A 22775-nucleotide genomic window follows, 5' to 3' on the forward strand; every position below is an offset into this window, starting at 1 on the left:
AATGTGAACAGTTTCAGGGCGGTGGTGCTCCTTGCAGCGTTTTGCAGCAGGAGGTTCACAGAAAGGACAGGAGGCGGGGGGGGGGGGGGCAGCACCAGCACCCTTCCTCTCTGCACTTGTAAGTGAGGCTAAGTGCTTTGAACATGAGCTTTGTTTCACTCTTGTGAATGTTATGACAAGTTGCCAGATGGGGGTCTGTCTATAAATACACCCGGTCTTACTGCTGAAATGTACAGTTTTATACATTTCATTACTTTTACGGGGCTGAGCGAGTCTTTTGCTCAAGAGGATCTTTGCCAATAACTCTTTCAGAAAAAAAGAGGGAGAGGAAGATTTTGAATGTGATCTGGATTAGTGCTGGGTGGTATGACCACAAATTTGTATCACGGTATTTTTTAAGATTCTGGTGGTTTCACGGTATATCACGGTAGTTTTTATATATGTTTATAGAGGCTTACTCTACTGTCAGGAGTACATAGAATATAAAAACATATGTCATCATGTATGAAGGCTTTGATAGGGTGTGCTCGTTTGTTCCTATAATGTTGGGATAGCAGTTTGGCTGAAGTATTGTCGCCCCGGTAAGACGTACCTTGAATCCAGTGTTTTAATCATTGCTCTGAGCCCGTCTTTCTCGACTGTCTGTAGCGGGACAATGTCCTTGCACAGGTGGATCGTTATTGCGTTCGTAATGTAGCTCCACCGCTTGCTTTTCTTGTCATGTGCAGTGCCTCGAGCAAACGCCTCTTCAAGCGATGTGTGACCCTTCGGCTTCACGGTTTCACTCACGTTAACGTTACTGGTTGACGGCCTCGAATCCGACGACCGTAATCACACTCTTGGTATTCTAACACGTGTTTTCTGCTGAGGTGATGGAGTAAGTTGCTCGTGTTACCACCAGCGGCAACAACAGCGGCTCGACAAACTTTGCAAAATATAACTAAGAAGGGAAATTTTAATATTGTTAAACAGAGGGCACTTTGTTACAAACTGGGTGCATAGAGTTTAAAAGTGATGGGTATTTACCTGGCAGAGACGGTCTAACTAAATACGCTATTGAGTTGCACTATGGGAAATGAGGATCCAGTGTTTTCGGTTTTGGGACTAATGATGTGTTCAGGTCTCACTCCCATACTCATCAAACTCTGACACTACGTGGTCGTAGTTATGGAGCGGTGTAAAGGAGGAAGTCAGGTGATGTAGTTTAAAGAGCAATAAAGTCCGTACTTGGGGAAGCTGGGGTGGATGGTTTGGTAAAAGCAGGACTTTCACTCAGGAGACTGTTGTTCATGTCCCATATGAAACCAAAAGTCGACATTACTTTTTTTAAATTTAATTTATTATACTATATACTATATTGATCCCTTTAAGGGGGAAATTTGTCTCTGCATTTGACCCATCCCTGTATATAGGGAGCAGTGGGCTGCCAATGACAGGCGCCCAGGGAGCCTGGGGTTCAGTGTATTGCTCAGGTACACTACGACACGTGACACGTCCCAGTCAAGGATCGAAACGTTGACCTTCCGGTTCCCCGTGGCTAACCCAGTGAGCCACGGTCGCCCCCATTACCTTATTTTCAGTGACTTTACGTAGATTAATTAACATTACGCGACTTATGTTTAGCACGTAACATAGCCTACTTACTGACTTTTCCGAAACCAACCCAAGCTAATTCCTGTGAACATAAGTTTATTTTACAAAGCCATAGACGGTGTATGCTTGTAACGAGCGTAACTCGACACTAGAGGGGTACGTAGAGCGTCGTAGTTTGAAGTGTAGCTTCCGGAATTTGACGAGTTTGGAGTGAGAACGTGTTGCATATTGAAGTGACTGTGTTCGCTATTAGCACTAGTGTTCACGATCCAAGTTGTAATTACTGGGAAACTATCTGTCTGAAAGCTCCGATACATCAGTTACCTGAAACCGCAAATGGACAAGAATGCATAACAGCAAAGAATCACTTTGGTGATCCCATGACTTTTCATCCAGCTCCATCATCAGGGCAAAATACCAATTAATCCGATACTTTGGTTTATCGCCGAATACCCGCAAAGCTAACGACATCCCATCAGCTGTGCTCTGTGTTTAGTGCTCAGCGGCAAAGCATGCTCACAGGCTAAGCTAAATGCTAACATCCTGATGTTAGCATTTAGCTCAAAGCACTGCAGTCACTACATCCCAGCCCCACAGTCACATTTTATGGCTTTTGGTAGAACGGGTGTCTTTATTTTATTTTTTACTCTTTTCCCAGTGAGCATTTTTCCGTTGAATAGACGTTTAAAAGACGTCTATGCCCAACGTTGAAAAGACGTTAAGAATTGGTTCAAAAGTGAAAGTTTTTTCGCTGACTATTTGTAGACGTTGATTAAACGTTCACGCTTAGACCAGATTTAAACGTGATTTGCAATACTATAATTTTTCGTCCTCTACATTGTGCTAATAATAATATATCATGATTTAGAGGCTTACTAAGAAACCACATCCACATTTATCAGTTGAAAGCCAGTATTGGACATCACGTTGATATCTGGTCTAAACGTGAACGTTGAATCAAAGTCTTTAAATAGTCGGCTAAAAAAAACTTTCACTTTTCAACGTGATTTCAACATCACCGTGTTTTAACTGTCAAAATGCTCTCAGATCAATATGTAGCAACTAAATACTTAATGTTAGTAACACATCAACAGTTTCCACTTACAGGACAAAAGACCAAGTGACACAGGCAACAGTTCATTTGTATTTATTAAAGCACAATATGAATATAAACAATGTTAATTATATAAAACCATAATCTCCTTCTCCTTCTTTAAATGTCGTTTTCAAAGCCACACAGGAGCCGGTTTCAGGAGATCTGCCTTTTTTTCAAGCTGGACTTCTGTAAATAAAACAAGTATTTAAAATGTGTACAGCCCCATTCGCTGTCCGTAGTACTACGGACAGTAAGAAAAATACGGAAAATACACGTGGTTTACATGTGAAATGTCCTCTATTTTATAACGTTGGGCTACAGGGACAGCCCACAAAGAAAGTGTCTCCAATATTAACTAACACACACGTCTATGTTTACCTTCGTAACATGCTAACACTACAAGCTAACATGCTAACGCTACAATTGCTAGCAGCCTCGCCACCATGATGAGCATAACATGATATTAATTGTTTAGTAATGATATTTCGGTTTGCAATATTGGAATAAAGTAGTTCAAGTACTTACAGAGTGTGTCGTTAGCGTGAAGCCTCGTTTATTCCGTCAGCTCGTTCATTTCGCTCATCACTCAGTAAGCTAGCTAGCATCGTGCAGACAGCACGCCAGCGTCTCTAACTTAGAAAAATGCACTGAGTCCGTGCGCATGCGTGTTACAGCAGTAAACACAGAGTTGTATTTTACATGAACTTACGTGATTATACAGACATAATGTGCTCTGCTCTCATTATGATGTCCTGGGAGCTTCTTGTTGACAGCACACAGTCTATAGTTCCATATTTACGAAGTTTTGTATGAGACATTGAATGCGTTGAAATAACGTCTTCGTGTAGACCACATATCAACGGCCAGCGTAATATGATTTTGGAGAAATACGTTTAAAGTAACCAAAATCGCGTCTCTTTCAACCTACAACTGAACAAACCATCAATATTTTTAAACAAATTGGTGTTTTGTGACACGTTGATATTGTAACCGTAATTTAGCCGGTTCAAAAGACGGTTAAAATACGTCTAAGACGTTCAGACCCCAAATCAACCCTTTTCAACCAGAAATCAACGTTGAAATCCGGGTTAGTGCTCACTGGGTTGAGTTTCATTTGTAAATTGAAGTGCGCACGATGCATAATACAGTATTTCCTTGCCGTCGGTGCATTGGGCCTCCACCTGCATCCCTCTGGCAACGCAGAAACCAGGCGGACGAGTCTGAGGAGCAGCTGATCCGTCCTTAAATTCCCCGCTCGCGTTGTTGTTTGGCTGCATCAGTGCGAGGACAGATAAAGAGCCGAGCGACAGCTCCGCTGATCACATTACAAAACCTCATTATCTTTAGAAGACCAAGCGAGCGGGAAAAAGAAACATACTGGGAGAACACCTGAGTAATCACTTTTAAAGTTTTATTCATTACGCTGCAGTTTGACTACAGCATAAGTACAAGCATAAAATCTTTGACTACAACAGCACTTAGAGCAACATTTTTTGATTTTTTTTCTCGTCTTTTCTGTAAAAGTATTGCAATAACAGACCTTAGGCCTAAAACCTATTACATCACAATTGCTTAAATAAAAAGAGGCAAAAAATACAACAGTTTTACCTCTGCGTTTTGGATATATATAAATATATACACACTGTATGGTTACTGAATACAGTCATATATATATATATATATACACATCTAGATTTCAGCAGAGGAGGGGGAACAAGAAGGATTCATTTTTGTAAATAAAGCAAACTGATAATACAAAACCCATGATGGAAGCAGTCCTATGGTAACCGTCGAGACAGAGAGAATACCAAACTGTTGAGACGCTATCATTGTTATTATCATCATCGTTATTAAAATCTGGAACGATAAAACAGCTACTTGTTGTCAGCAGTTGAGTACAGACTTCTGAGAAGTGGAGAGAGGGAGCGCGCGGCGGGGGGAGAACGATGAGTCCGAGCCCCCGTTAGTTTCTTCAAGCTAGTGCAGGAAACGAAGAAAAAAAAAAAAGGTCCAGCCAGAGTTACGATAGAGACTACTTTCCAAATCAAAACTACACAACTGCCACTTATTTGGTGCTTTGAAGAGGAGGATGGCGCGTTGCTATGTACACCGTCTATAGATAAGAATGAACATGCTCTGCGGTTATCGTAAAGTGGAGTTATTCTCTGTACATACTGTAAATAAATGAAGTTTCAATATACTGTGCCACATATAACATTTGTAATGTAGAAAATCTAAAATAAAAATAATATGAGAGAAAAGTTAAATGACAGTTTGAACGGCATTTTAGTTTTTCTCCACACTGGTGAAACTTTCCAATCTTTACCGAAATAGGGAATGACGAGTTGTCCTTGAACGTTTCACGCGCTTTCCTGTTCGACGTTGGCTGAAATGCTTTAACCGGAGCCCGACATCCTATACGCAGTGCTGAGTGCTCCGCAGACTTCTACTTTGGCAGATATACAAAATTACAGCTGAACAGTAACAAAAACAAAAGTTAAGATCTATGAGTACGGACGCGCGCTCCTTCTGTATTCGGAAGCGCTGACGGCTCTCGTGTGCAGTGGTCAAGCTTCGGCTTTTCGCTCCAACAATTTACAAAGCGAGTAGAAAATCAAACCGGAGCCCGGCTGAAGTCGTGGCATAAAACAGCGACTGACGAGTGCTTGGGCTTTTCCGCTTTTCTTTAAAAGATCTGAGGCGTAGAACTATACATTTGTTAGTCGGTTGGGGTAGATAATAAAAACCACCAGCCAAATGATGGCAAGCGCTGCGAAAAGCTTGTTCTTTGATGAGGAATTCCCATAAACGAGTGAATAATATCCTTTCTCAACTCCCTTAATACAGAGATTATCTCATCCTTATAACAGACTATTATTTATAGCAAAATATCATAAGTAGTAATTTGTATTTGTGTCGCAACCATATTCTAAGCGTACTTTGCAAACCAGGTTTTCTCATAAAAAAAAAAAGACAAAGCACGTTTTTTTTTTTTTTTAACTGTAGGCATTTACAAATTGGATGCTGCCTTCTTAAAATTCTTATATTGTCTATACATTATATTACATTATTCACAACATTTTTTTTGTGTGTGGTTTCTACCCATTGGGTAGGATATGTGCATAATATATTCAAGTTATATACAGCACCTTACAAACAAACAAAGAAAGACAGACTACTGAAAAAAGCACCGTTGGAAGTGAGGCACAACGAAGGTGGGAGCTTTTTTGAGTGCAAGTGTGGGTTCCTATGTCTGCTCCACACGCTGGGCAAACTGCTGGTTGAAATGGCTTCAGCCGCCTCGGTGGCGAGCGCTCCTGTCCGGCACAACGGGGACTACAGAACAGTCAAGGCTAGAGTTTTGTTGACATGGACACAGGCACCAACATTTATAGTTTCATGTGGCGCTTGAATTAAACGTTTGTTTTTGTCCACTTCTTCGCAGGATCAGATTCTGTCTGTAATCAAGCAGGAGCTCAAGAGTGTGAGTGAGAAACCCAGACCGGACTCCTGAAAAGTCCCCGCCGTGACGTCGGTCCACGGCTTCACAGAACACCACAAATGATCCGTCTCCGAAAAAAAAACTATTTTTCTCGTCCGTTCCATTCTGCCGGACAAGCGGTCGGCCCGACGCCAAGCGCCTGTGAGGGATTCCAAGCAGCAGTTTGACTGAGGTGTGGTCTGCTCAAACATGAACATTAGGCACCTTATTTACTCACATAATAGTAACATGCAAAACCTCCTTGTAGAAAACATAAAATTCATCTTTATATCCTCAATTTACAAGCTATGACTGCGCGGACAGAACGAGGCGAGAGGAAAAAAACAACAGAGGAAGAAGAGGAAAGAAACGCAGGCTCCGAAAGCAGGTCTGTGCAGTCAAAGGCCGAAGTGTTGGGACAAATCTTACCGCAACTGACTCGCCCGCGTTTTGTGTGGAACAAAAATGTTTTAATACGAGGAAACGAGACCAGGTTTTGTCTCAGTACTTGTGCTTTTGACTGCAGAGGGTCAGATTTCTAGTTTTGGATGAGTCGGGGGTGGACAGAGGGAGGCGGAGAGGGGGAGGGAGGGTCATGAGAAGCAGCAGTAGCAACAACGATATTAGCAGTAGCAGCAACAGCAATAGCAGCAGCGATGTAGTAACACACACACACACACACACACACACACACACACACACACACACACACACACACACACACACACACACACACACACACACTGTAGAGCCAGGTGGACACTGACCAGAAACACACAACTGGGGACATGTGCAGTACATTCAAACACACTGATGCTAACAGAATCAGAAGGCTTTATTTCAAACTGACCCAAAACCTTTTTTTCGTTTAATTTCTCCCTCCTCCATCACGACATGTGAACGGTGTAAAGCCAGACATGAGCTCTTGAGTGCACGAGGACTGCTCGCTTACTTCCGTCTCCTCTACAGGAGCTCTTCACAGGCAAATTAATTCCGCTTAAGGCCTCGTTGCCACATTAGCATTGCACGATGCCTTCAAATGCTCATTAATGCCGCATTAGGCAACTTCACACCGGCTGCGACGAGTGCCACCAGAGTACAACTGAATGTTTCAGCAGGTGTGAAGGTTCCTAAAGGTCAGGGCTAAAAATCAGGAGAGAAATGATTTAATTAGAGCTTCAAATGTACCCGTGTGCTAACGGATCAACTTCAGAATGCCACTACCGATTAAAATAGAAGTCTGGTGTTATTCTATATTCTTCTTAGTGCCATCAAATCCTAAAAAAAGACTCGAACCAACAATGACTGATCCTACTAACAAGGATTGTGTGTATCAAAGCCTGATGTATCCATAGAGGTCCATATTTGTCCACAAACTATTAAAACCACATCAATGAGCCACATTGTAGCTCTGGCTGCCATGTTCCTTCATTAATGAACATATACACAGTGTAGTTTGTTTACACTCGTACCCACGTACACCGTACTGCTGCCACAAATGCCCAGTAGACCAAATGTGGAATAATCCGCCGCTGAATATAAAACAAACGCACCATTTCCTCCTGTTTCAGTAACGTTTGATAAAAACTATACTGATCAGCTGTTTTATGATTTTTATTTTTTTTTTTTAATAAATACATTTTGTTGAAAAACAAATGAAAACAAAACATAACTCACGGTCCACTTACTAACTTTTCCGGGAGCTTTTCACCACCTATCGAGGTCTTCCTTAGCAGATTAGAGTATTGTCCATCAATGTAGCTCAGCGGTTACGATGTGCGAGTCGGGGACTTTGGTCATGTGATAACAGGTGGTAGAGTCTACGGGGGGGGGATAAAGATAGCCCCCGGCCCACTGCCACAAAGCGTCAGAAAGAAAAAAAACAAGCAAGTGGACGATGAGTCAAGGACTCTTTTGTGACATTGAGACCAAGAAACACACTGCAGGTTTTTTTGTGGGATTTGTTGGCACTAAGAAACACATGAACACCAGACTTATGTTCTAACATCATTGAAGAGAAAGCTAATTTAAGATTTAGTACTTTACATTTTATTTTCCCTTCCGTGAGCCGTCTCAACACCATCTTTGTTTTAATGTTATGAGTCTTCCTGGTGTTGTGGAGTGGACTGTGCACCACGACAATAACCATCATGCACCTCTGGCTTGGACGAAAGCTTAATTAATGATGTGATAATATGGGCGGTGCCAAATATCAAATCTGTCGAATCTCTAAACTCAGACAAAGCAGTCGATTAATAAATCTCACACACACACACACACACACACACACACACACACACACACACACACACACACACACACACACACACACACACACACACACACACACACACACACACACACACACACACACACACACACACACACACACACACACACACACACACACACACACACACACACACACACACCTCCAGCAGGAACATTAAGAGCTTTTCTGTGTTGTTAAAAGGTCAAACCAACAAACACACAGCGAGGAAACTAGCACACTGCCAGACAAGGGCTCCACTCCGGGCTCCACTTTAAAGGGCTTGGCAGACTCTACATCATTTGAACGCAACTTTTTCTGCACGCGGATGGGAGGTGACGAACAGTGTTTAGCAGAGACACTGTTAACAAGCTTGGGATGGGGTGGGAGGAGGGGGAGGGGTGTGGGGGGGCACTGGCGTTGAATGCTTACAAGGGGAGACAGAGAAAAGCGCAAGAGCAGAGGAGAAGGCAACGATGAGCAGAGAAAAAAGGCTCAATTTTCAAAAAGTTTTTTTTTTCTTTTACAAAAGAAGGACCCATCCCATAGCCCTTTGACTTCGACCAGACAGTTCCTCATCTAGGACCTGATCGCTGTGCTGGCGGATGCAGACAGGAATCTTCCCTTTGTGTCGGTTTTATTTGTATTTTTTATGCGTGTGTGTGTGTGTGTGTGTGTCTTTAGAAACGTGAAGACGGAGAGCCGATCCTTCTGTTTTTTGTTTCGTTGTCATGGCGGCAGGGGGTTCGTGTTCAGTGTGGCTGTTGGCAGAATGAACTGTGCATGTCGAGATGAGCGGTGGGAGAAGATATGGGGGGGACGGGGGGGGGGGGGGGGGGACGCAGGAAAGAGGAAGTGTCAAGGTGCTCAGAGGTCGGGGGACAGAGTTGAAGGATCTGCTGTGACCGCGCTGCTGGATGGACACTTAAGATATGTTCTTTGAAATGATTATTGTTATTGAGTTATGTTATTCTTGGTTAACTTGATTCGTTAGCACGGAGCGTGTCGGATCTCTCCAAGCAGTTGAGCTTAGGAACTACTCTGGTTTGGAAAAACACATCTCCAAATCTTGTAACAAACCACCAGAGGAAGTAGGAAATGTCCCGTCCACCCAGCGGCTGGTCACCGGGCAGTTCTTCCTCGGACGTGAGCGGTACAAGGTTGTTCTCTTACTAAGTCTCACTGTGCCTGTGGTGTAAGCAGACAGAGTTGTAGGCTGGGTACGAGTATTTCTTGCTGTTTTCAAAAAACGGAAGGACATAAGCTTATAATACTTGTTGTTGGTTTTGTTTTTTGCTCCCAACTGTTTAAATGACTTTGGAGGCAAAGTTCAGTCAGTCGATCCATTCATGAAAAGGACGAAAAAAAAGAAAAGAAAAAAAAAGGACACATCATTATCATCACATAGCATCATTTCCCTCTTCTCTTTTACAACAAAAAGATAGTGCAACTTTTAGGTAACTTTTCTTTTTTTTGTGTGTGTTTTGAATGTTAGAAGGAGTCACACCCCCCCCCCCCCCCCCCCGCACACTTTGCTTCCTCGTGGACCTTGGCACTAAGATTTGGGTTTGTGAGTCTCTTGTTTTGTCGTTTTCTCTGTGATTCTCAGTTCTCGCTTTGTGCACAGATCCCGGTCCGAAAAAAATAAAAAATAAAAATATGAAATCAACATCATCCTTAGTTCCACGGGGACAGAGCCGTCGCTCGAGGGGACGAAAAAAAAAAAAAAAACGCAAATTGTTTCAATCTGTGCTAGCAGTTTCTTTCTAAAAAAAGCTCTCCATGCAGTGCATACATCCTGCCCCAGCAGTGCCAGCTGTTCAGATGACTTACATTGGAAAAAACACTGAAAGGAAATCAACTCTTGGTTCCTTTTTCCTTGTTTTGTTGTAGCTATGGTTGATATTTAGTTGTGCATGGGAGTGTGGGGAGCGGACATGAGAGAGACGGAGAGAGAGAGCGAGAGAGAGAGCGCGATAGAGAGACCGATAGAGTGCTTATAGGTGATCAGGGGTGAAGAGGAGAGGCAGCTTTCAGTCTGGGGTGGGCGGCCCCCACCTGCCCCCGACCCTTCTCTTCACACCAGGTCCTCCGGTTGGCCGTCCTTGGCCTTGGCAGGTACTATTGTGCTTTCTGATTGGCTCTGCTGCTGGATCGTCCTGCTCCCCGGCCCCCCCACCCTCTGGTTATTGCTGTGCTGGTGTAGAAAGAACGCCGAGCCGGGGTAGTGGCCCATCACCTCGCTGTACGCCGGCGGGGGGCCCTCCATGCGCCCGTGGCTGCTGGAGTTGGCCGCACTAATGCCCGAGTTACTGCTCGGCGGCCTCGGGCCGCCTCCTCCTATTCCACCCCCACCTCCCCCCACCCCTGCCAGACCGCCGCCGCCGCCGCCTCCCCCCATGTCGATCAAGTCACTGTCGTAGATGGTCCGGTTAGGCGGCGCTCTCACCGACTCCCGGTTGAGCTCCATCTGCTGCTCGGGGTCGCGGAGCTGCAGGGTGCAGGGCCCCTGATAGGGCGGCGGCTCCTCGCCATCCGACAGCGAGATGGTGGGCGGCAGGTCGATCTGGTGCTGCAGGTAGGGGTAGGTGGGCTGGAAGCGACTGAAGCGGTCGCGCTGCATGAAGGAGGGAGCGGTGAAGCGATCCCTGGCCTGGGGAGCGTATAACACCTGAGAGCAGGACAGAGAGAAGATGGCAGAGTGAGGGAGGCAGGAGGAGATTATATTTGTCTCATATATACCACAATATGGCTAATGTGTTCATATAAAACAAACTCGTGGTCAATGCAGTGAATAGTGTTACATTATAATATAGTACATAACAAAAACTCTTTAAATGTGTAAAACACAAAAATCAACAACTCGAATTCTGTAAAATGAAAAAATATATCAGTTCAGGACGAATACATAGAAATGCTCAGCCAAACAATATTATTCATCTGGCGTGGTCAACAGTATCCTGCTGTATGTGTGTGTGTATATATATATATATTTATGAGTATATCTGAACTGAATTCAATATTCAATGTAAACACTTGATTCCAATGAAGGATGATCCTGTGGCAGCAACAGGACTCACCGATGTATCCCCAATCCATTATTAAAGACATAACCGTGTAATTACAGTGAAAGGGAGAAAAGATCCAAATTGCCTTCTACGACCACACAACATCCAACGTGTTGGTTCATGCTCCAGCCTTTGTCAGAGATCTTCACCTCAATTAGCTCCACAGACTGTTACTGTGCAGGATCATTTCCTCATTTCTGTCCAATTCAACACATCGCTACTGTTGTGCAAGTCATTATCAGAGGGAACCCATTTCAATTAGTGACTGTGGCTCTAATACTCAACCCCCACTGACAAGGCAGCATGGATGAAGAGAACAGACTGGAGGAAATAAAACCCTGAGGGGGGAGGAGGATAGAGGATCAGGGCAATTGAAATGGAGAGACAGAGAGAGAAAGTGGAACTGAAAGGATTAAAAAGAAAGGCTACGGAGATAAGGAGGGAGAAAGAGAGAGCAGAAAGGAGAGAAGAAGAAAGAGCTGTGGACGATAAAGAGGGAGAAAGAGAGCTGGAAAGATAAAGACAGAAAGAAAAAGTATGAAGCCAGACAGATAGATAGACAGGCAGACAGAGGGAGGGAGGGAGAAAGGTGTATCGCTGATAGAGGGAGCCGAGCGCAGCGGAGCAGGGCAGATCTCAGACGGCTGTCTAGACAGTGTCAGGGGAGGTGTTGCTGATTAATGACGCACCAAAAACCATCCACCCCCCAGCCACAGACAGACACACACACACACACGCACACGCACACGCACTGCATCTATCGGCCACCCACACTCATTGGCTGCGTGTCCCTCTGTTTTTTTTTGCTTATAGATAAGGCTTTTAGCTGGCAGCGTGCTCCGAAACGAAAGCGAATCTAGCGTGCTTGTTTTGGTGCAAACCTGCGCTTTACGCTCACGTAAACTTGCCACGGACTGGTCGGCGGAACGTCTCACACGGCAATGCAAGTTATCAATGACACACCGCGCGACCGGTTGTGTTCTTCCACGAAACGAGGGCTTCTTAGTTTTCCCAGTGCACTTCCTCCCACCGCGACTCTTAAGCTCCTCCATCTGGCATGGACGCCGTCGAGCAAACAGATCACCGTTCACAGCAAGTGTACTGCCATTTGTTTGCGGTTCTGGATTCGCCAGTCTTTGAGGACACGCCAAATCTGATTCCGTTTGGAGTGCAGTGCCAGCCGTACCCGGTGCGACTTACAGGCTTCAATTCCTGGATGATCAAATATTTACAAGCAACCAAAATGCAAATGTCAGGATCTTTGTCCCGCGATAGTATTCCTGTAACCACAACACAATTATACATGGATGAGTGCTCAGCCAACTGAGAAACAAAGACGAGCCAGAAAGAAACCAGTAAATTATACAAAAGAGATCCCTTTCTCTCTGCTTTATTCATTTTAGTTGCCGTCTTTATAGTCTATACTGCCACTCCACGCTGTCAAACTGTTAAATGTGCTACTTGAAACGATTTATCATCTTAGTCATTTCCAAATACTGTTTAAGTAGGTTTCTTAGAAACAAGACCACAAACATATCAGTTTGTCAGGAATTCTGCCGGGTTGTTTTACGGCACCAGGAGTTAGTTTTATGGCACAAAACAGGAAGAGGGAGGGTTCTCCACTTTCAACACAAATTGCCCTTTCTTGCAAAGGCAGCAAAAAAAAAAAGATTCATGCTGAACATATTGAACCTTTTCAATGAAGCCACAGAGGAAGTTCTCCAGGTAACGGTAACATCAGAGTTATGAGAATTGTGACAACATGAGTCTATTAATTCTGATATACAGCATCAACAAAATAAAGCTTTAAGCGAGAGTCACGTGACTTGGTTGGTTGGTGGAGACGGCTTATCCTGCTTTTATAGTTAGAAACACTTAAATTACGATGTGGAAGCAGCAAAAAAATATGTCTTTAGCGACAGCAACAGTCCGGGAAGACACGGCTACTGCATGGAGCTAAAGATACATTGAAATGTTTGCAAATTTGCAGGAAACGTCTGTTGATTTATGAGCGTGGTACTACAGACTCGGTCGAAGGAAAGTTGTCTTTGCAGATGTGTGAAGTCGAGAAGAGGACAGAATGGCTAGAGGATGACAAGAAGATGACGGCGTCCCTGTAAGCTAACCCTATAGCTAATACAGCTGAAGTCAACACCCTCCACCAAGAATTTGAAGATAAGAAAAAAAAACGTTACAGGCGCATTCATCTTCGACTTGAGGGCTTTCCAGAATGTAAAGACATTGGGAGTTCCTTCAGAAATACTGAAGTTTGTTCTCGGTTTGGGATGAATCAGTAAGGAGGCTGAGTGGACCAGCGAGGCTCTAAGACCAATCCACAAGTCCTATATTTAGTTGGGCATACTGTAATAATTCCAGTCTCCAACATATAAAAGTAAGCTACGGCACGTGTTTATGTATTAAATATGTATTCAATAAATTGAGATGCAGTCAATGTGTCAATTTATCAGGAGAGTAATTTTAGATCTTCTACTCCAGCCCTGCCCAACACATGATGATACTTCTTCATGCTCGTAACCATGGACTGTATAAGAAGTGGATGTAGTCATCATGACGTTACCCATTGGTTTGTGGAGAGATGTTTTGAGGCCTTGAGTTTGGGGATTTCTTTACCGAGGGAATAAATAAAGAGAGAAGTAGAGTCATTTTCTCATAGACTTCTATACAACCAGACCTCTTTGTGCAACCAGAGGAGTCGCCCCCTGTTGGTCAGTAGAGAGAATGCAGGTTTTAAGACACTGCCGCATCGGCTTCAGTCTGCAGAACCGGAGTTTGCCGCCTGCTCGTAACCCGGTAGAGTAGAGAGGACACAGTTCTACATACAGCTGCTGTCACGGTGCTGTAAATATCTCACATTATCTAGAAATATTGTATAAGTGTAGCTATCGTCCGCTGCGTCCCCACAGTGAACACGGCTCGGCTGGCTTGGGTTAAACGGGGTCAGGGTGGTGGTGGTCTTACCTCCGAGGCACCTTGTCGAGAGCTGCTGTCTGAAGGCCACAGACACCCGTCCTACACATCGAGACAGACGAGACAGAAACAAGAAAGAATGAGGCTTTGAAAAGTCCCCAGGTGGCTTTAAGATCTGTCTTTAAGGCTGACGCTTTATCAGCAACTGCTTCCCACATATTCATGTTTCTCACAAATATGAGACATTATCAGCATTTGACAACGTGTTAGATTCCTTTCACAGATGGAGCTTTAGAAATCAACAGTCATTACTGCTTTCTTTGTTATTTATGTCTGGGACGTTTTTTTGATGTGACACCATTAAGCTGACTCTACAAACTTTCTTCTTTAAAAAAAAAAAGAAGAATTTTAAGAGTAACAACTTGAGGAGGACACAAAAGATAAAACACAAATGCTGAGAAAAGCCCGATGGCTTCAAACACAAAATCTCGGCCCCGTTTGGGAGCTGGGACAACAAAAGGCGGCAGACGGCTCCCTTCTTTAAAAAAAAGAAAAGAAAAGGAGGATGAAAGCGACAGCGAATACACGAGGCTATCAAATAATTGCTGTTTCCCTTCGTCTGCATTTGACTTCAGGATCTTTTCTAAAAGGGGGCACAGCCGGCAACATTTAGTGAGGAAAAAGAAAAAAAGGAACATGAAAAGGGGGACCAACATGTATGAGTCCTGGTAGCTCAGTGTCTGTCAAGGGGCCAAATTGCTACAGGCCTCTGTTGCTTTCTGATGTTGCATTTGGGGATTTTTTGTTGTTGCTATGTGTTCTGTTTGCATAATCTTTGTTTTCTTCGGAGCAGGGATTAAGACGGGATATAAATAATGTGTAAAGGGAGATAAAGCTTTCATTGTGTTTGTCAGATAACGGTCTTGGAGCTGTGTGTCAATGCACGGATCATATTCGGGGGGGGGGGGGGGGGGGGGCAGAGCCGCCGCTGTCTAGACGGCACTGTAGTGAATTAAACATCAAGGCCCGACAGAGTCTGGCTCTGAAGAAACCAATTCAGCGAGTTCACCTGAACAGACTGAAGCGGGGGCCGTTGCCGCAGTGAAACTGGGACAGAGACTGCGACGGGGGGGATGAAGAGGATTCATTTAGCTCAGCGCGGCTTTATTGGGAACAAACTGGTGCGCTGTGTTTGTCCTGCGTCGGGGAAAATAAAGAAGTGCACTGTCACAGTGAGAGTGGACGAGTGGGCAGTTGTTCACTCACTGTCAGTTTTAGAGCGAAATGTTACCGGCAAGGGGGGGGGGGGGGGGGGGGGGGAGGGAGCAGCGCCAGAACAATGAAATACAACCCAAAACAAACAGTATAATATATATACATTTTATTTTGGAGTCTGTCATTCCCTCCCCAACGCACAGAAGACGTTACTGACCTGCTGCAGGGCATGGTCGTGCCTGCGGGCCTGGCTCTGCCGCGTTATGAAGGACCAGGTGGAGAGCTTGTAGTGGTTGAGCAGGCAGATGATCACCACCACCATCACTGTCATCACCACGATGATGATGACGATCTGAACAAACTCCAGTTCAGCTGCACAAACACACAAAAAAAGGGAGGCGGGGTTAGCATCGGACATTTAGAAGAAGAGATGTGGGCGCGTGCATTTCAAAAGAACATTGTGAAGCTGTTTTGAGCAGCTAATACACCTGCACTATTAGAGATTGAAACAAAAACAAGGACTTCAATTGTTGGGATTGTGGTAAAGTGCTGTATAAAAAACACTTTCTTTTCTGTCTTAATCTGAAAAAAAAAAAAACATCGACAAATCCACAACTCGTCTGAGCTGAGGGAGGTCCAATGATTGGATCAAAAAGCTCCAGAAGAGCTACTCAATGGACCTCATGGTGGGATTTCTTTTTCGTCAAAAAGCTGTTAACTGTTAAGGCAGTAGATATAAATATCCAAGTGTGTCTGCTGCAATAAAGTCCTCATTAAAAAAGCACAAACAGGGAGAACTCCAGCAGCTAATGAAAATCTGGTGAAACGATTGAAAGCTCCAGAACAGCTACTAAATGGACCCTTTTTGGTGAGGTCGTTTTCTCAACTGGGAGACGATATGTTTTCACTAATTTAACTAAGACATTTTAAGAAACGATAGATAAGATATTCTTCATTGACCTTCATCACACAACACACTTTCCATTTGTCACAGTGCTCACACACACAGAATATACATCATATGTACACTCATGCATCTAATTCACATGTTGAGAGTGAGACAGACACCTTCAAATAATAAAAGGTGATGAAAGACAACAGTTTCAAATCATAAAACCTGGTGTAATCAAACCAGAAATAAATACTTAAGAGTCACAATATATCAGTCCACAATAAAACCATATAATGTAATACTACTACTTGTTGCTATCTAATAGTGATGGAGGATAAAATAAATGGATTCATTGTTCAGAGTCCTCTGTGCCTCCCTAAGCACAGATTTGTCATATAAAGACTGATGTTCTAAGACTTTTTTTCTTTTTAAAGGAACCAGAGATTCCACTGACTGGGCATTATTGTGTCAGACCGCGTGTCCACCAGCAGAGGGCGGCACAGGTCAAACTCCATGTTGCTAAGGAGTTCTACAGAGAAGAAGCTTCAAATCACAGAAAGAAAGATGAGTGTTGAGACTCTGGAGTCTGTCCCAGCGTACAGTGGTCTCTTTGTGGAGATACTGAATAACTGCCGTGTTTCTGTCCACACACACACACACACACACACACACACACACACACACACACACACACACACACACACACACACACACACACACACACACACACACACACACACACACACACACACACACACACACACACACCTTCCCAGATCAGGGCACCGCTGGTAGTCACGTCTGCCTCTTGTCTCTTGTTCATTGTTTCCTCCTCTTTGAACCCTTCATACATCTCCACTTGCCCCCTCCATCTCTCTCTCCATCTTTTCCTCTAACCCAAACCCTCCTCCATCCCTCTTTCTGTCCCACAAGTCTCTTATGTACTCTCCCAACTCTTCCCGCCTTCATCAATCTTTCCTTTCTTGCATTCCTCCCTCGCCCACCATCATTCTCCCTCTGCATTTCTTCTATTTCACCATTGTCTCCCACTTTCACTTTCTCTCTCCCTCTGTCCATCCGTCCCTCCTCTCTTTCTCCCCCTCTCCCTCTCTCCCTGCAGTCTGAGACCCTTTTGTCATGGAGTCGTCAGGTTCATTCTGAGCAGAAGTCTTGACCTTGTCTGGTCTTGGCACCCAGTCTTACCTCTTACTCACTGCTTGGACACTCATTTGATGTGTGTGTGTGTGTGTGTGTGTTCAAGCAAGCTCTGTGAGAACAGTGACACAATGTACACTCAGCAATTTGAGCTACGATGCCTCGATTCCCGCGAACAGCTCCTCCACAAACAACAGGGACAGGATCAGGTACAGACAAGAAAATTATATGTTAAAAAAAAAACACCCAAAAAAAAGGAATTTGAAACAAAAGATAACATGTATTTTTAACAAAACCGAAAAAAGGAAAGGTACAAGAAACGCGCACACACACACAAAAAATCAAAGCAGGGACCAGCCCAGTCCAGTAAACCCAACCTATCCCAGTGTTCCCAGCCTCTGTAATCCTCCTCGGCTTATTCATCAGCATTACGGTGGGTTAGTGTCGAGCCCGAGCTGAAACGTAAACCCACCCAAGCCTGCCTCTCCCCACACCACAGCCGCCACAGGGGAGGGGTGGGGTAAGACTGAGAGGAAGACGGCCAACTAGTACAAACCACATGGAAGGGGGGGGGGGGGGGGGGCTGTGAAGAACGAAACCCAAGCCAGTAAAACCAACAGTCATTAACCACCAAAGAGCGGAGGAACGAGGTGCTCGGTGCCAAACAGCAACGGCTGACAAGCTCGACAACTTTTTCTTTTGCGAGATGATGAGACGATGAGTGAGGTGGTGTTGTGTTAAAGAACACAACAAATGACTGGAACCCGCCTCATTAATGAAGCAACAAAACAAAACGTGTCTCCCACAAGACATTTGAAACAGAGTTTTTTATTTATTTAAAGCGGTTCGTCACAATAGGAGTCACCTAATGTGAAACATGCAGGACTGAGGGAACAAAGGGCTGAAAGTGAAGAAAAAGCGGCACCTCTGGCAATGTCATCAACCACACAAGAGGACAAAAAACTGCCAAATTCGCCTAACATGTCTCAAAGGGAGGAGTTAAAATAAAGTTGCATTCCAGGACCCAGAGCTCTGAATAACTAACATGACCCTTTACGCCTGGTTTCTTCAGGTCAGGTGATCCCCTATATCACTGGTTCCAAATCTATATGTCTAGGGAACCTTTTAAAGCCAAGCAATACCTTCTCATGACCCCTTCTTAAGAGTCCTATCAAGGTAAAACTCAAGTATTTCATAAGAATCAGACCACAGGAGTTTTAAAATCCTGACCGATTTTGAAATCTGGTTGAGAAACTTCACCAAAGTTCTTCTCTGTAATCGCAAACATGCACAGATTACAAGATTCAGGAGAATAATGGCACGTCACACAATACAGGATATTATTACTATCGTGCCAGAGGGAGCAACGCGCAACCTCATGTGACGTCTCTCACATGATCTCATGGGGAAGCAGATTTAAACAAGATGGAGACGGAAGCGACGCTACGAGCCTGGAGGTGAGATTTTAATCCATCAACAGTGGTACGCCCTCAAGGGCTACAATGTTTATCGCTGCTCGTAAAAACAGCCAGCTGCTCCGGCTCGTCTCTCTTATTTGCTAAGAAAGTACTGACGTTATCAGGATTTATCCCCAAAATATCATATAAGATGTTTGAAATTATCGGGACAGACTGCGAACGGTTTGGGAGTTTAAAGACCAGATCTGTAAACCATTGATGTTACCAGATAATCTTGGCTGAACATGGACTGAACATGGACTTCCCCTCCGATTTTCGGGAAGAGGTGTATCAGAGTTAAATCGTATCAGTCCTAACAGTCCTGTTAGCGGCTCTGTAAGGCTCGACTTCGGGACAGTTGAACTTTAAGCTAAATTCTAACATCAGCACTTGAACATGCCCACAGTGACAATGCTAACGTGCTAACGATGTTTAGCAGGTACAATGTTGAGCATTTTCACCCTCTTAGTTTAACGTGTTAGCATGCTAACATTTGTTAATTTGCATAACAAACTAAGTACAGCAAAGGCTGATGGCAATGTCTTTAATTTTGAAGGTATTTGGTTATAACCATAGGCTGTACATAAGAAGAGGACTTAGTCATCGTGACCTCACCCATTGGTTTGTTGACTGCTGTTTTAATGCCTCCAGTTTGGTGCTTTTGCCGTCGCCATCTTGGATTACGGCCGTCGCCATGTTGATATTTTTTAGAAACTGAAATGACCATATTTGGAATGCGGAGGAGTGACGTAGAGACGGCATATACCACTCTGGTAGTGGCAGCAACCTGTCAGTCAATCACAGGTAGCCCGCCCTAAAGCATACTCCTCTTTATGGTCTGTTTGACTCTAAATCGACCATCATTTACTAAATGAACATCATGCTGTATTGAAGAAGACTTGAAACTAGAGATTGAGACCATAAACTCTTGTTTACAATGTTTGGAGGAGTCACCCCCTGATGGCCATTAGAAAGAATGCAAGTTTTAAGACACCTTTGCATTGGCTCCACTCAACAGAACCAGAGGTTGCCTCCTGGTTATAACTCAAAGTTGAACAAAGTGGAACTGATGACGGCGCTTAATGAAATGTCCAGGGATCAAAGTTATTACAATTATTGCTGAGGGGAATGTCAAATCTACACAATTTCACGGCAATCCACCCAACTGTTGCAGAGACGGGATGACTAAAGTCATGAGGATTATCCTCTTGGGAACATAAATGTCTGTACAAGTTTCCATGGCAATAGTTGTTGAAATATTTCAGTCTGAACCAAAGACAGAGAGATAGACTTACATGGCATCCAAAGAGCCATGCTGCTAGTGTGGCTAAAAAGCATGAAATTGGTTAAAGTCGTAGAAAACCAACATCATTTTACTTATTTTCTATGTAACGTGGCCCTTTAGGCCGTCTTCCTGCGTAGGGGGCCACTGGCCTCTATGAAAAGAGAAAATGCGTTGGATAGATGTTACATTGCTGGACTGATCGTCTCATTCGGGAGCTTGAGCCGCTACCAGCCCAGGCCTGTTTGTGCTCACCGCACTCAGCCACAGGGAGGGGGACTGAGGGAGGATTTCATTCAGAGAACAGACTTCTGGGAACACCAAAGTAAACCAGGCCCTTCTGTAAGCCTATCGGATAAATATCAGCCTTCTGCTGTTGTAAAAAAATTAAATAAATAGCTACACAAACCAGACTCAAAGCGGTCTTCTGAAGTACAGGTGGGGATGTTTTTTTTACCGCTCAAGCAAAATAAAAATAAAAGCGACTGCTTCTAATGGATCCTCAGAACATCGGGGGAGGAAGGAAGCCAGAGGAGGAGCTGAGAAGGGAGGAAGGATGTGTGGGAAGGAGAGAGGAGAGGCCTATCCTGCCTGAACTCTAGTATGCACCCGGTTCAGAGGCTCCAGAACACAATGTACAGCGTCGACTGTCACACAGGCCAGAGATCGAGTGTGTGTGTGCTGGCAGTCTGCATTACCAGCACCGGTCTGATGTTGTTACAACAGTAATCCACTTGTCAAAACAATATCAGCCCGACGTCTGCAGCGCCCTTATTCCGTCGGTAGGCGGAATCTTTTTTTATTTTTATTCTGTGGTGAAGAGAGAGAGAGGCCGTTTAGACCGGACCGTAGTGCTATTCTTTCAAACATCTGTAGAGACATTGGTTACAACTAGGAAACAGCTTACTGAAGGATCAAATATCCTTTCAGGTTGTCAGACTTTGCAACAGCTGCAGCACTTGTTCAATAAATAGGTTTACATAGATTCATGCAGGCAGAGGATCAACTACCTGAGGTCAATTGTTGTATAGCCCAAGCTACTGAAAGCTATTTTATTGAGTTTCCTTTTAAGCGAAATGCTGCGAGGGAATTTGAGTTCCCTCTGGTAAACAGCTACGCAGTGTAAATGTCTATATGTTTTGGGCTTTTATTGTGAAAGGTGTGAACGGAAGGAGTGGGTCTGGTCTGCGCTGCCTTTGTCAAGTTTGAAAGAAGTAATAAAGTGTGTCGTCTTGGTTCAGACTCCGGTGCCTCCGTGTTGTTGTTATTACTACACTATAGTGTACATTTTGAAGACGTCCGTTACGCACAACGTGATTGGTTGATACCTTTATTCGCGCTGCAGAAGCTCAGAAAAATCTAAATGACGTCTCTTTTTTGTCATGTAGCATTTGCGTTCTGTGTTAAAGTACTCGTGCCTTTTTTATAATAATAATAAAATAATTATTATTGTTTTTGTTGGGACTCAAGCTGGGTATAGCTTCCTACCCAAAATGTAACTGTTTTTGATACCTTACCTTGAGGAGCATAAATATGTTTATTTTGTCAGTAGTGAAACATATTGAGTTATGACACCAGCCTTACCAGACCCAGACAGCCAAAAACCAAACACTAAAAGAGCGAGTAAACAGAATGGAGTGTGCGCACACACACACACACAGACGGTGACCCAATGACGGCCCTTTGAACTTTGTGTGTGTGTGTGTGTGTGTGAGAGAGAGGCCATGGAAGGTGACACAGTTCAGAGGACCCGCTAGTGAAAAGAAGCTGTCAGACACAGCAGCCCCTAACAGAGCACAACACAGTCTGAGGACACATATGAGAAATTATCATTTTGTGACATTAATTACTTTGGTGTAATGATAACAGTAGCTTTCTAGTCATTCGGGTGGTTTTGGTTACAATTCTTCAGGTTTTGAGATATCTAACTCTGCTAACGTGAATGCTGGAGAGAAACTCACTTCTGTGACTAATGAGGGCGCAGAGGCTTACCCTGTTTGGCCCTGAAATAAAATTAAGGCTAATGACTATCTATAGAGACTGCTTACACTCAGCCCGGGCCTCCGACATTGTTATCGCTCGATAAACTTAACGTCTGAGCTCGGATGACCTTGGACGCTTCCGTGAGAAAAAAAACCAGGGCCTGGCTGGTTTTAGTTTGCACAAAGGAGCAGCCACGAGAATGTACTCCACAGTTTGGAAGTGGATGTGTGCTGACAGCGGAGCCTGAGCGTGCAAGGGGGAACGGCTCGCTAGCTGCTTGCTAATTCAGAGGGGGAGAGCTACTCCCACCAGCAGAGGAAATGCCTTTTCTCTCTCTCTCTCTCTCTCTCTCTCTC

The 22775-nt window shown here is 44.2% G+C and overlaps 1 protein-coding gene and 1 long non-coding RNA gene across 2 annotated transcripts in view; both read right to left on the reverse strand.

Moving 5' to 3' along the window:
• Positions 1 to 2724: 2724 nt before the first annotated feature.
• On the reverse strand, positions 2725 to 3317 carry LOC142955104 (uncharacterized). Its single transcript, XR_012955793.1, has 2 exons — positions 3215 to 3317; positions 2725 to 2875 (listed from the first exon to the last, which is right to left on the reverse strand). It is a non-coding gene; the product is annotated as an uncharacterized LOC142955104 (long non-coding RNA).
• A 769-nt stretch (positions 3318 to 4086) lies between these two features.
• Positions 4087 to 22775, reverse strand: part of LOC142955114 (protein TMEPAI-like) — a 42299-nt gene continuing 23610 nt past the window's right edge. Inside the window, exons 2-4 of the mRNA XM_076096488.1 lie at positions 15868 to 16022; positions 14487 to 14537; positions 4087 to 11110 (exon numbers count right to left, since the gene is read on the reverse strand). Coding sequence (XP_075952603.1) covers positions 10517 to 11110; positions 14487 to 14537; positions 15868 to 16022 — 800 coding nt within the window. The 3' untranslated portion in view covers positions 4087 to 10516. The remainder of the gene's footprint in view (positions 11111 to 14486; positions 14538 to 15867; positions 16023 to 22775) is intronic.

The sequence above is a fragment of the Anarhichas minor genome, unplaced genomic scaffold (assembly GCF_050575085.1).
Source record: "Anarhichas minor isolate MPS153535 unplaced genomic scaffold, ASM5057508v1 ptg000022l, whole genome shotgun sequence".
NCBI lineage: Eukaryota > Metazoa > Chordata > Actinopteri > Perciformes > Anarhichadidae > Anarhichas > Anarhichas minor.